Source organism: Xiphophorus couchianus, chromosome 20, assembly GCF_001444195.1.
Source record: "Xiphophorus couchianus chromosome 20, X_couchianus-1.0, whole genome shotgun sequence".
NCBI lineage: Eukaryota > Metazoa > Chordata > Actinopteri > Cyprinodontiformes > Poeciliidae > Xiphophorus > Xiphophorus couchianus.
Genome location: NC_040247.1, coordinates 7323531 through 7338628, shown reverse-complemented (window position 1 = coordinate 7338628; position 15098 = coordinate 7323531). Strand labels below are relative to the sequence as shown.

General features: G+C 34.9%; 1 protein-coding gene and 1 long non-coding RNA gene across 5 annotated transcripts in view; one reads left to right on the top strand and one right to left on the bottom strand.

Annotated features, from left to right (window-relative positions):
* Positions 1-6174, bottom strand: part of ephb2b (eph receptor B2b) — a 123629-nt gene extending 117455 nt beyond the window's left edge. For all 4 annotated transcript variants that reach the window (XM_028002854.1, XM_028002856.1, XM_028002855.1 and 1 more), the window contains exon 1: positions 5994-6174. In XM_028002854.1, coding sequence (XP_027858655.1) covers positions 5994-6045 — 52 coding nt within the window. In that variant the 5' untranslated portion in view covers positions 6046-6174. The remainder of the gene's footprint in view (positions 1-5993) is intronic.
* Positions 6175-6481: 307 nt separating this feature from the next.
* On the top strand, positions 6482-14380 carry LOC114135069 (uncharacterized). Its single transcript, XR_003593535.1, has 2 exons — positions 6482-6655; positions 12578-14380. It is a non-coding gene; the product is annotated as an uncharacterized LOC114135069 (long non-coding RNA).
* The last annotated feature ends 718 nt before the right edge of the window (positions 14381-15098 follow it).

Below are 15098 nucleotides of genomic sequence, written 5' to 3'. Positions count from 1 at the left end.
GATTGTAAATTTCTCTGCAATTTACATATTTACAGTTTACATTATACAAACAGTAAATTTTTTTCATGTGTAGTAACTTCTCTGGCAAATTTAGCAACTAGATTTTTTCTTAATTGCTAAAATTATGTTTGTTTTTTTGCTATTTATTTTTCAGAAACACCAAGTATCAAACATTTTTTGGGCTGAGTCTTGAGAGATTAAAAAAAAAAAAACATAGGTACGGAATAATAAATTTGCACATTAAGAATTTTCAACACCAAAAACATAAAATAGCATGCACTAATTAGAAAGGCATTTAATTTTTAAGCCACTGCTAAGCCTGAATCAAAGTGCTTTATGGATGTGTTTAAGGAGCATAAAGTGGAAATATCCCACCTTAATGCATTTAGTAAGACGAAATAATGCACAATTAAGACAGCATTAGACTCACTGATGACCAGTTAGAGTCAATCAAGAGACACATGATTGTTGCATCAGTATGACAATCCCAGTCAACCCCCATCTATCTGCAGTAAACCCCTAAGTATCAAGTCATAAAGTGACATCTGGGAAAACTTTCATTACACAGGTTTAAATGTGCTCAAAGGGTTTTTTTCATATAGAATTATAAACAGATTAAAACCCACCTGCTTTGGGAAATTAATATCACTGCTGTAAAATTGATTTCAATTATTGTTTTAGAAACACAAATGGACATAAATGCATGCCATATCTATATTTAAATAAATCAATTTCACTTTCCAGGAAGGCTCTGGCAGCATGCTGTAGCATATTGGAGGATTTCAAACACCTGTTGATAATATTTCTATTCAAGATAGCATCATTAAGGGGCCATATTTGGCCATCTGCTCTTTGGAAACTAGTCAAGCCTGAGACTAAAGTGACACCTGTTCTTCTTTTAAGGAGACAAGAAAATAATTACAGGCAAAAAGTTCTCCAACCCAAACTAAACCATAAAAATGAAACAACGTTTGACATATAACGGAGGTTTTTTACAGTGCGTACTTTATGTAAAAAAAAAAAACTATGATGAACTGAGCATGATTGAAAAATAACATGGAATCAAAACTCACCACTCATGTAATGCAAGCAAGGCAACGCTGTGCTGTTTACAGTGCTTCAGGACATTATGGCAACTTCTTATATTACCTCTTAATTCAGCTCAGTTTGACTATGGCTCAGAAAATTCCCTTCAGTCATTTTATTATTTTTTTCTGTTTAAAGCAATATTACAGATAAATAGCAGATAAAATTAAAAAGACCTAAGAGAACATTGATTTTTGAAGTGTTCCCATGTCCAAAAATGTGGCAAGTTGAAGCCTTTTCAACACTTCAACACTATTCATCACATACATTTCACAAACTTAAATGCCATTTTAGCTTAGAATCCACCCTGCAAAAGTCTGTTAGCCATGGGACTAAAAGGAGAGTTGGCTCACAAAAGTCAACCCAAAGCAATCTGATCCAAATAGCTGAAGGCATGGAAACAGTGTCAAGCTATCCATCACAAGTTGGAAAGAAACTTTAGTTAAAATGTTTTAAAAGGCTGATGCCAGGAGCAATGTGCTCAAGCCAGCAGGGACCAGAAACCGATCAAACAAAAATTCCCTTTGTGAAAGTTTTAACACTTCTGACCAACACAACCCACTGGCTTTCAGTTGTTCTCCATCAAATTTTACATAATAACATCTAAATATGTATCAGTCATTTTTCACAAGTACTGCAAATCAAAATCTATATATAATTTTATATAAACAGTGGCCACAATGAAGCTAAGCTGTTCAGTCACAGCATATATAACCTTATGCAATACAGGGAGGGAAAATGTTCTTACGTAAATCAATGATACTGCTTTAATCTCACCCTAGAGGTAGCCATAGATGTCTCAGAAATGCGACACCCCCGTCAAGTGAAACAACTGGTACCAGTACTAATTGAAATTTTGCATGCAAAGTGACAATGCCTGGGCCCTCGGCAGCATGGATTAGGGCTTGAATAGAGACAGATTCTTTGTGAAAGCCTACTGTGGCGGTTGGCGTGCAGGCCAGCTCCATGCATCTGCTCACTGGGTGGACTGAGAAAACACAGGACTCGATCATTTTACCTTCCACAAACTATTTCACAAACATGCCTCTTATTTGCTTTTTCAAAAATAATCCTGTATTCATTATACTCTTTAATATTCTCTCTATTAATAGTTTTTCTCAGAAGCATTTACTGGATTTATATTAAAAACATATTCGCCAAACTTAGGAAATTTAAAAACCCATAACAATGACAGTTTGTTTAGTTGTCAAATGATGATATAGAGCTGAAAGTAAAAATAATTAAGAAATGAACGTTATATGTGATATTAAAGCTATTAGAAGTGTAAATCGTCAAATAAGCACATGTTTGCCAATGTTCGGCTGTGTGGTGCCCAGTCCTGAATGCAGAGCTAAAGGAATGCAGTGCATACTGAAATGCAATCAAATCTGTGAGACATTTTTTAAAGACTCCATGCTGTGATCTCATTCTACCCCACTTCACCATCCTCTGCTGTGGTTTCGCTCCCATTATGTTTCCTTCAAAGAACGACAGGAAAAAACGCTGTATCAAAGTGATCTATCATTCCACTCACACCAACAATGACATGCATACAAGTCTAGTTGAGGGTGGTGTTGCATCATAGCAACACCAAACCTCCCAGCAAAACATTTGGACAGTACAAACTCAAACATCACAATAAAGAAGAAGGGGGAAGAGGAGAGGCAACAGCAGAAAAGCCAAATAATCCATCCAGTAAAACTCATCTCCTCCTAACAATACAGGCTACAACAATTTTATGGCTGAGAATGAATCTGAAAATTTCCACTCAACAGAATTAGATTGGTGTCACCGTTGTAAGTGGGGCTGTCAACTTAACACTGATGACAATGAATGGGCGAGCTAATAAAGGGAATAAATCCACGGTGTGTTTTCATAGACATGTTTGACAGAGTCAGACTAATTTCCCAGGCAGTACTGCGTCAATTAATTTCCGAAAAGAGCCCATCCCTTGCTGTTAACTAAACCAATAGGACATGGCATCAGCTTACATTAACACTAATCAACGGTTTAAGGTTGTTTTGCGTTTCGCGTTGCGTGTAAATGCTTTTGGATAATGGCTGAATGCAACGGATAATTTTACTTAACATACAGATTTGAATGGAGGGGCGTACTATTCAGCAGTAGTTTGAGTAGAAATGAGATGTTGTAGACAACAGAAATAGTCTAAATGCAAACAGTGATCCCTCAGCGCCACCTTGTAATATTATCGTTATTACATGGTTTTCAGATTTAACGTACTCTTTGTAAAATGGACACTTGGGGCACAGCTGGGATTTCGTTAAGTTCAGACATAGTTTTAATCCTCTTAGGCCCCCTAACATGGTCCTTGCATGATTCATTGATTATTTGTACAACAATGCAGCTCTTTTACATTTGCTTGTCTGGAAATAAGAAGCATTATAAGCACACGTATTGAGATTTTCTGCATACTCAATTAAATTTTTGTTGTGAATTATTTTTATCCGTACTTTTCTGACAGTAAAAAATTTTTCCTGGCAATTAAAAATGAAATTTGACGTTGGAATAAAATTATTTTACTATCGACGCTTAATGAAAGTACTATGTAAAGATGCTTTCAACTGCTAAGATTAATAGAGGACGAAATGTCGTCTCTTCATGAAACATTTCAAAAAAGTCCACTGGAGGGCTCCGTCAGTGTTGCATGCTGGGATAGACATTTTGTTTTTAGATTAGAGCTGCAGTGACCTCTTTTTCAACTCTTAATTTTTTCTACGTAAGCCCGACTTGCGATTTCATTGGATAGTCAAGCAGGGTGAGTCACAGGGTAGAACTGAGATGTGGGACGGCATTCAGTCGGCAACGGGCTTAGTTGGGTTTTGAATCATAAAGTGGTGCTGCACCGTGTGATCAAAAAGTCCTTGAAATTGGCATGCTGCATTTGATTCATGAAGCACTGCCGTGAAACCATAATGAATTGTATTACGATACAGAAAAATCTGTTTAAGGATTTCGAGGTGATGTTTGATTGCAGCCTTAACTGAAAAAAGAAAAACTACAACATTGGCTCTGATTGTGTCTGAAAGAGAGGAAAAAAAAGAAGTGGAAGTGGAACACTGAATAGTGCGAAATTGTTGTTATTTTTGGAAGCTTTCATATCCTGTGCTTCCCTTGAACTTGAATAGACTAGCAAAAACAAATTCAGGTCAGAAAAATAAACTGTTACTTCAACAAAAATCAAGCAAAAATAATATCACAAATTAAATACAAACATACTGTTGTGATAGACCGCGTATATAAAGGATAATGTTACATGCAATCTGTGTCTAAATTTTTTCTTAACTTAATGCAGTTTTCACTTAATATGATAAGTTTATATTCAGCCTAAACAATATTTATCTCTATATGGAAAATAACTAATATACAGATTTAATCTAAATAATTTTCAGCAGTTGTACTAGGGCAGTGGAAAATGACCAAAAAATATAATAATGGTATAATTATTTTATTAAAAAATAATATGTTGTAGCATATTAACCCTATTTTTGTTCAGCTAAAAATTGGTCAGTCTTGGACTAGGCCTCTCATTCAACATTTACAAATTTATTAAAGGTATCATGCAAACCTGTCTGTGTGTACACTGCAATGGGTGCCACTGAGCATGATGTTTAACTGAACCAAAAACATGAACTACAGCAGTAAGTTGTGGCCTGCGCAAATATGCATGATGGTTGTCAGTCTGTCACTCGTAACAGTACATGAAGCCTGCCAGGTTAACCTGAAGAACAAATCTGTATACACATACTGCACATAGTTAAAGATGAACAAGAAGTTTCCTGTTGTTTTTTATTCTTTTTTTGGTACTTTATCCTGCAGTTACATTGGGTTTGGTCTGAAATAGTTTCTTTGCTCCACCTGTAATTATGAGGTTTCGTTAAATTGTCCAGAGGAAGGAGGACACATTTGTTTTCTGAACACATCCTCAAAATAGACTGAAAAAAATTACTGGGCTGACACTTTCCACTGTTCGTGGCCGTCCTGAACTGTCAGTGGGCTAACTCATTCCAGCTACTCAAAACCTGCATACATGCTAATTTAATTAGACCTTTTAAAAATTGTAAGATATACTTGCAATACAAATAATAAAAAAGACACTGCATGTTTTTTGTTTGCTTGTTTGTTTGTTTAAACCTTTTAAAGTATTTTTAAGAAACAACCTCTGAATATGTGCGCAATAGTGTCACATTTCCTAATAGAAAAAGACCTACATGTAGAAAGCTCTACTGACTTACTTTCAAGCACAATGAATAGATTCCTGTAAACACCTGAAAGCTTATGAAAGCTGTTTTTACCATTCAACCTGTTTCATTGTGCGCTGAGCCACGCTGACTGATGCCCTTTCCTGCTTTGCTAAGCTCCCTGTACAACTGACTGCACAATGATTTGAAAAGAAAAACAAGCTTTTACAGGTCAAACTGGGCGATGTTCATTTTGTATATATATGTGTAATAGAACACATAAGAACAACATAAAAGATATAAAAACAGGTCTTTGGCTGCTTATTCCCAACTGACAAGTGGGAGCGACACACCTCCACGGAAAGAAACGCGCTTGCCAAATTTAACGGGTTTTTTTCCTAATTAAGGTAAATGCATCACACAACGGCCGGTAGTTTTATAAGACTATTAAGGTTATTAAAGGTTATTGGCTACCGTGTGCTGCGAGAACATGTGTAATTGTGACCCATTATCACCCAACCTTCCCCAAGCGGAGTCTGTATGCAACATTTCGGTACTATAAGAAGCACCGACGGGATTTCTTAAAACGACGAGAATGGCAAGTATCCATTAAAAATAACAAAGGTGCGTTTATGCACGCGCTTTGTCTCAAACTCAAGCCGGTAGAAGGATGCGCGTGCAGCCGTCGGGATGCGAGCAGGAGCTTACCTTCAACAGCTATCACGGCCGGTATGCTCCATAATATCCATAGAATATCCATTATTGGTGTTGAAAAAGCCCAGACATTCAAATAAAATAAGTCCAGAAAGCCATTGACAGCAAACACAGAGAGGGGACTGACGGTCCTTCTCCTGCAATTGAGCGCTCCCAGATAGCAACGCAAAAACGAACTCAAATCTGGACCAAGTTTGGGCGAAACCATGAAAGAGCAGACAGAGGGGGGCACCGAGTAACACAGGCGCACAGCATACATGTTTACCTCTACATTACTCAATTCCCTTTCACATCAAAGAGAAAGAATAACTGCGTATACATTAGTGGTTTTAACTTACTTTAATTATTCATACTGTTAGTTTGGACAATGTTAAGTGAAAATGTTTATCCCCTTCACGTCCACTTCTGTTCACCCCGCTGTCAATCATCTACAGACGGACAATTCTCAGAGCCTCACCTTGCGATAATGAAGTGTTGAGGGACGTTGTGTAAAAGATGGAGCAACTTATTCTCAGTCCCACACTGCTCGGATTGAAATTATAGGTTATTCTTTCTTTAAACAAAGTTGTGGTCTCAGTTACATTCACTAAACTCCTACAGCTCATTTCAACAGCCAGCGCAGATTGTAACAGGTGACAAGCCGGGAAAAAACTGAAGTAAGTTTATAAATTACTTTTCCGTTTTCCCTTCACATCTTCATTGTTTTATTTGAGAAAATTGTTTTACCACTTGTTTGTTGTGGTTACTCGAGAATATTTTCTTATTTTCCCCAGCGAAACTTATAGATAGATAGATAGATAGATAGATAGATAGATAGATAGATAGATAGATAGATAGATAGATAGATAGATAGATAGATAGATAGATAGATAGATAGATAGATAGATCTTTCTCTGCTGGATATCTGCAATAATAAAAGCAGAATGAAACACGGTAAAGTTTAAAAAGGTGGATGCATTATAATTCAATCAATGATTCATGGCTACGTTGGGATCCAGCATATATTTTCGAAGCAGCGTTTTGTCGCTCTGGAGCTTTTATGACTCCTAAAGTACATTTTTAGACCTACATCTAAAAAAGTAGCATTAAAATCGAGATAAATCATAATAATTTCAGAATATTAGTAATAACTTAATCAAAGTCGTGTCTGAATTGCAATGCCGATGTTATGTTGCAAAAATGCTACATTAATATTTATAGTTACTTATTTAACAATTATTATTTGAAATTAAATTATATTTAATGAATGGAATATCTCAGAGCAGGTTACTTTGTCAGTGTGTTTCACCCAAGAGTAATTACATCAAATACAGGCAAAAATGACGTGCTGTAAAAAATGTGGCTTAGCTAATAAAGCACAGCTTTTTTTTCTTGCACAAGAAACAGCATAAAACATGATTTAATTTGAGATCTTATCACTATGGATAAATTGTAAGAGTAGAAACAGAACTTCTCTTACTGCATAAACACAAAATTGATTTCAGATGTCTTAAAGTAGTATTCTAGATTCACTTTCATTGATAATAATAGCCTCAAGTAATATACTTAATATACCACATTAAATAAAATAATCATATACGTTTACCTATTTTGAGTTACACCTTGTTACACCAGAATCACTGAATCACCATTCAGTGATTCTGTGATATGTAATTATGCAAGCAAAAGTATTTTTTTTTATACAATTTTAAAATATATGTCACACTCCAAAATTAATTGTAAATTTCCATTATCTTAAAAAAATTTTAATATAAAAATATAAATATAAAAATCAATATAAAAACAACTAAATTAAAAAGATTAGACATGACACTAGATTTACGCATTAAATGTATTAATTAAAAATAATTATTTCTTTCTGTCTAATGTAAACCAGTACCATGCATATAAATTAAATGCACTACAATACCTTGAGAGAACAAATGTTTTAAAAAAAATTCAGAGATGCAATTTTGTTCAGAGAAACAAAACTGCAAAACTCATGAATGTCTCAAATATTTGTCTGTGATTTTTAAGAGTGAACTACAAATTGCATTTGAGATGTTTTAATGTATTCCAGCAATGATGTCAGATGTAATGGTTTTTCAACAAAAGATCAAAATACACATTTTATAAATAGTCGTAACGCATTTTACTATCATAACTTTAATACTGTTTTAATGAGATTTTTGTTTACCAAAGATATTCTTGGAGGAGTTTACGATTTTATTTTATTTTTTTCACAATTCTGTAAAATATATTTCTTGCGCCAAAATATTTGGTGAAATTCCAGCATTATTAAAAAAGAAAACAGATAAAAAATTAAAATTTTCTGATTGAGACTTCATTTAGCGAAGGGCGGACACAGTTGCAGAAATTTTCAGCTTAAAAAATATTACTTCCTTTCTAATGCAAAGCAGATACATACATATATGACACTCAGAAAGAACGCGCGATAAATATAACAATTTATGCAAAGATTTCAGACTAGTTCTTGTTCAAAGAGAGCTATAGACGTGACTCTATAACACATGTGCTCATGACAGTCCACCATGTACAAGAGAGTATATATAGCGGTATGCCTCCTGGATACAAGTTTGAAGTTACTGAAGCTGAATGAGAAACAAGAATTTGGAATAATCAGTTTGTCATCAAACATGCCTTTCTTATTACAAGCCGTGGTGCTGTAGCTATGCGGCAGAACTCTCATGGGTTAAATGAAGCAGGCTGATTTATTTGCCTCCACTGGGCTGGACTGTATTGATTCCAGGTCACTTGACTGGCTGGCTTCAGATCATGTTCAGGTGACTTCTAAACAGATGGAACAAAATGGCAAGGCACTGAGAAAGCAAGCCCCCCCTTACTATAATGAGTTCCATACAAGCCCAGCATTGACTTGAGCCAGAAGTAAAGTGAAAGACGTTGAAGAAATGATATTAATACTCCTTGAATTTAGCCGACAGAGATTTTTCTTCCACGCAATGTTATAATGGATACAGTGTCTGCTACGGCTGTAATGAAACATTTGAAATGCAAAGCAGACAGCCTAAAATGTGGCATAAATCCTCTCATGTTTCTCTGCATGTCTGTAATCCAGTAAAAGCAAGCCGTACAACACCACCGTTCTGTAACAGCGCAGTTTTAAAACTGTTTGTTGTGTAAGTTCTACAGCAGCAAACATAAAGCACAGCACTAGGTACATGCAACAAACCCACAATTTATCCTCTAATAAAATGCCAGGTGCACTAACTTGCACAAGTTTACAAGTGTAATCCATATAAAATGGCATGACCACATGCAATATGTTATGTAAAGCAATATCACAACATTAACACCAAACTGCAGGCTAATGGAAATAAAAAATAATCTTATGAATCATGTAATTCTGTCTTGTTTTAAAAAATTATATTTTTTATTTAATTTGAATAACATTAAATTTGTACAAAGGTCAGCACACAAATTTGAATAAAAAAAAACTTAAGTAAATTCATAATTTTAATGATAAATTATGACATAGTTCAAACCACTTTTCAGATGTTTTCATCAGCATTTAAAATGATCTTACATTGGGTTATTAAAACAAAACATACTCATCTGATTTCATAATAAAGATTTAACCCACTTAGTATAAATTATGTACTATTAAGTATATTGAAGTGAAGATGTGTATTATAGTTGGATAGATGCTACTTGTAATTAAGCTGCCCAAATCCATTACAAGAAACAACGAATGTGATCACAATTTATATGATATAGCACAAAATTGATGTCCTCCACAGGGCAAGACTTTAGAATGAAGAACTAAGTTGTTTTAGGAAACGTGACTTTATGATAAAATTTATTAATAAGCACTCGCAACACAAACCTGATGTGTACAGTGTTCTTGGTTGTTAGTTATTTTAGGTCTTGTGTCAACACTGCCACCTAGAGATTAAAAGATGAACATTCGCAGAGCACATGATTTAAGAGAGGAAATATACAAGAGATTCGGAACAATGTTTTTATTTGTTTTTTTTTTTAATGAACATTTTACTAAAATTGGCGACTTTGCTGAAGACTGGTTTTAAAAACAAAAATTAAAAGTTCAAGCACAAAGTTAATTAATAGTCTTTAAGAAGAGTTCGATTCTTCATGAAATGAAACAAATAAAATGAAATGAAAAAAAACAAACAAAAAAAAAAAACAATGAAATACACTTATGTTACTTATTATATAAGTAGCTAAATAAAAACCTTTGGTCTTCAGCTTCAACTTGTACTGGCCCAAAACCAATCAAGTACTATTCAAATTGAATCAAGAGAGTTTAACACTGACTGGACCTTTAATTGTCAAAAACTGGACCCCAGCTTCAATTTGAAATGAACTGACTTCAGGCCATCAGTGTATCAGTTTCATGCAAAGTCTTAAAGGGCTTCTAGAAAAGTCTAGTACTCAATCATCTTTAGAAGTAGATGACAGTAACAGAAATAAAAGAAAATGGCCTACTCCTTATAAATGATGTCATTGCTGATTCCTGTCTCTTGATGGGAAAAATAGCTAAAGACTTGTGTAATGAGACTTTTGTATGTGGATTAACGTCTTCATGAGCAGACAGGACAATCAGCTGGATTTACTTAGTTAAACTGGTAATATAAATTATCCTTGATAATCCAATATATCAAATGTATTCTTATATTTTTGCTGACATGATTAAACCATCTGGCACAAATGTTACCTACAAAAACCATACAAGCTGAAGAAAAAAAGAAAAAGTGGACTCTCACCCCACTGCACTCCACTTAACCTCCACCACCTTCCCAGCATATTGGTTTACCCCTGCCAAAAATTTAATTCAATCCCACTAAGTTGCTTGAGCTTTAATTAAATAGACCAAGAGTCTTGGCAGGCATTCATTTATTGTCTTGTTAAGGTAACTTTACAGACACGGTAGACGCTTTACTAGTAACTGCCAGGACCTGCAAGGAGTTCCTCCCACTGAAATAAATTCACTTCCCCTTTCAAATTCAGATATATTTTTCTCCAACAAAGTAAGATGATAAAGAGGAAGATCATAGTCAATGTTGTCTTTGGTTTACATGGGGCCACTGGCACATTTAAACGGAAATTCTTTCAAAGGACAGACAACATTTTTTATCATCCCAATAAATCCCGGCAAGCTTGCTGTAAAAATGAAGTCTTGTAAAAAGTAATTCATCTGACAGTCATGACAAAATAAATGCTTTGATTAAATGGCTGATATTAATCATGGCTTTGGTTTCAGATCCAGACATGTCTTTAAGCTCTCTCCTAAATTATATAAACAGTTATGAACATACAAGCATAAATCTGTTGCTGTGTGATGATGCAGCATGCTGTTGACATTGTGGCTTTCGTCTCCAAACCATAGCTAATTTTTTCAAACTGTGCCGAAGCCAACATGTGTTGAAGTCTTCATACTCTAATGTGTAAGCTATCACAGGCTTCCTAATGCTAATGGGAACAACTTAAATTTATAAAGGGCTTAACTTTTAAGGTAATGCTACTTCTGTTTTAGCTGACTGTAAGGCTTTTTGAGGATCTGCAGAGTCAGAAGGGAGTCATCCAGTACAAGTATTATTTATTAAAAGGAACCCTGAAATTGGTGTTAGAAGAAGTCCTTGAATTTGTCTTGTCTTCATTGAATTTCTTCTTTTTCCCCATTTTATTCCTCTATTTTCTTACTCTCGTACATAGACCAGATAAAGATTCTAAGTTTCTGTTGAATGAAGTACAATCTGAAAAAAAAAAGATTATATAACAATGTTTTATGCTAAACTGTTCAATTAAAATGTTTAATTAGTGTACTGCTATGGTTTAAAAATATGAATTAGTATAAAATTATTAAAGTAGTATTAAAATAAGCATGCACAGTTGAAACAAAGGTTTTATACACACTGTATGAACAAACACATTACAGACCCAGAAATGAACATGTTTTGGTGTGAAGATCTTGTGAAGGTGCTGGTATAAAGTCTCATTAGCACATTGAAATCACTCCTGTACCAATATGGGCTGCAACACCACTCAGAGAATAAGAAGAAGCCATTATTCCAAAAGCAACATAAAAGACAGAATGCAGTTAGTAAATTCACAAAATTTTGGTTTGACAAAATCAAAAGAAAAGTGTTCAACTAAATTATTACATCTAGGAAAAAAAGTAGAAGCTATTAAACCTGAAAATGCAATCCTAAAGGCGAAGTACAGGGCTTTCAGCATCATGTCGTGTGAGTGTTTAGCTGTGGGAGGCAATGATCCACTTGAAAATATAGGCTTAGTTTGATTAAAAGTGATGCAAGAAGGGGAAAAAAAATCATTTTTATACATGTATTTAAATATCTAGTATTAACTGCATATATGGGAAATACAAAATTAGACAAGAAAATAAGGCATAGGCATTATAATTAAATGCATAAAAGTTAGAATGGGTATTCTAATGAATCATTTAAACATACCAAGATGCTGCGGTCTTATGATTGTTGCAAACAAAGCTGAACTCAAACATGATTAAAGTCTGACAGAACAGCACCAGACTACTAAACACAACCTGCCTCTTTATCTTTCTTTCTCGTCTCTCCATTCAGAATGTCGGCCTTAACAGAACAACAGATGGAGGAGCACAACAGGATATTCCCACTAAGAGGATTCCTGTTTCTTTGCCTGTCACTGTGGACTTTTTTTTGCAGGCATAAAGTCTTTCATCGTAACCCAGCTCGACTGGCTCACTGGACCTGATGTAGAGTTGCTGGATAAGCCCTGCGAAACCCGCTAGTATGCATGTTGACCTGCTTGGCAAATAAAGAACCCTGACGGAGTGCGCCGTGAATAACATTGAATTAATGACTCAGGTGGGATTAGAAAGTCCCGGTTGTATCTTGAATCCCTTAACTGCAATCTCTTGCTCACAACTCAAAGGTACGTGCCAGGAGTCTGTGTTTGAGTGGCCAGGTGTCAGATTTCATTCTATTTTTAGAATGAAATTATTACTGTTACAGAGGCACTTTTTGTTCAATTAACACAGACAGTAACTAATTTTAAATTGGAAACAGTTTTAAAGATAGGTCAAAATTTCAATTATTTTAATATAACCATATAAAATGAATACAATTCTGATGAGTCTTAAAGTACCTAAAAAATGAAAATCAGTTTTTAGTTACAAAGTTTATTAAAAAAGCAATAGACTGTATTTTTTTTAAAAAACATGATGTCTTTGTTCAAAATCTGACCTCTGTTGGAGGAACCAGAGTCTGCGATGCAAGCAAATACAGTTCAGTTTGGAAACTTTGATTCAGTCTATAAAAATTTCACATCATTCATGAAATATTTACAGAACTTTTCTTCCCATCGCTGATAATGTTTGTTAGAAAAGTGCAGTAGTTTTTTTCTATCTTTCACAAACTGCTAAAAAAGAGAAGAGTGTGTTTTGGTCCTTTATGTTTTCTGTGCAAGGAGGCAGTTTGACATGTTTTCGCTGTGTGTATTGCTTCTTACAATTCAACTCAGGGACTTTTTTTAATATGTTTTTGCTGTAAATGATTTGTATAATGTATTAGTCAGAAGCTTGTCATTTGGAAGATAAAGTATTTTTTTATGTTTGTTCAAGGAGGAAATGCCTTTAATTCAAATAGATTTTCAGAATCACTGCTCGGTTTCAGGTCTCCATGCTTTCCTATTCATTGCTTGGTCTCGTGTATCAATTCAAATAGAAGTTTATTATTATGGTATGATTTACATTTAGTGAACTTATTTGATTAACATTTCACTCATTGTTTATTAAAAATATTGTAGTGTTTTTATGATTTTGCACACAAAAAAAGCATTTAAACATAAATGATAGAGCCTGTCAGGCTTGCAGATTCCAGGAAAGAGCTAATAAAAACCCTACATCTATTTAGTGATTTTGCGGTGTGTGGAAAGAAAAAAAATGGTTAATTTAATTTGGTTTCTGCAGAATTTTACCACTTTATTGTGGTTTCTTTGTGCTAACCTCAACCTTGGGAGGAAACGGGGTGAGAAACTGTGAATCTCCAGGGGGAGCCTTTATATTTGGTCTTGTATTTTTTTGAAAATGAAATTACATTGCAACCTGATCTGTTTCAGACCTCGGTGTGTTTTTTTAAATTTCTTCCTGTAGGCTCAAGAAAGAGTGTTTATTTTTCATAAAGACTCTCTTACTGGCCTCTGTATTCCTTATCATTTGAATATCTGACATATTATACCATAGCAGAAAGTACTTTCCTGTATATGTTGTAGCATGTCAGTGCAGAGTAAACCAGATGGTTTTACAAGATTTGATACACTTTATGCCATAATCACATGATCTGTGTGCTTTGAGGTGTTCTTGGTGTAATTTTAAATCATTAAGTAAACATGTTTTCTGCAGATAATTTTTGTGGAATTCATCTGTAAAACGTCATGCGGTGAATCAAAGTTTTCATATGAACAGACACGGCACGTTTCCAAACTCAGTAGTGTGTGGAAAGAATTCCAGCTTGCAACTACGCTCATATTTATTTTCCCAGACCATAATTTTATTGAAGGCTTCTGGATCCTTCGATATTTAACTTGCCAGAAAAATGAACCATGAAGTTTTATGTATATATGTAAAAGGGTTGCTCCAAGATGCATGAAGAAGATGCAAGACTAAAATTTGATTTAACAATAACAAGAAACCAGAAAAGCCTAGTTTCATCAGAGTAACCAAGTACAAAAAGTGACAAATGTTTGTGTGTGGGTGGTGAGGTTGCATTGCTTGGTATCTGCGTATGTACAACGTTTGCACACATCCAAATGCCACTGCCTATAACTGTCTGTGTGAGGAAAGGAAAGCTGGGGGAGCTGAAACTGTAGAGCAGAGTGGGGAAATAGAGCAGAAGAATACAAGCCCAACATAAAGAAATCTTGAATAATTCTGCCCTAAGACGTGTGAAGGCTGCGAAGAGCAGAAGGGAGCATCCAGAGGTCGTTTCCATGGCAACCTTTGCCCTGGGAGATCACTGACCCTCCTGCCATGTTGTACAAGCGGGGCACAGATTGTAGGTCACATATGGCACCAGCGATCCAATCAAACCTAATCTGGCTTGACTTGTGGGTTATAAATTATAT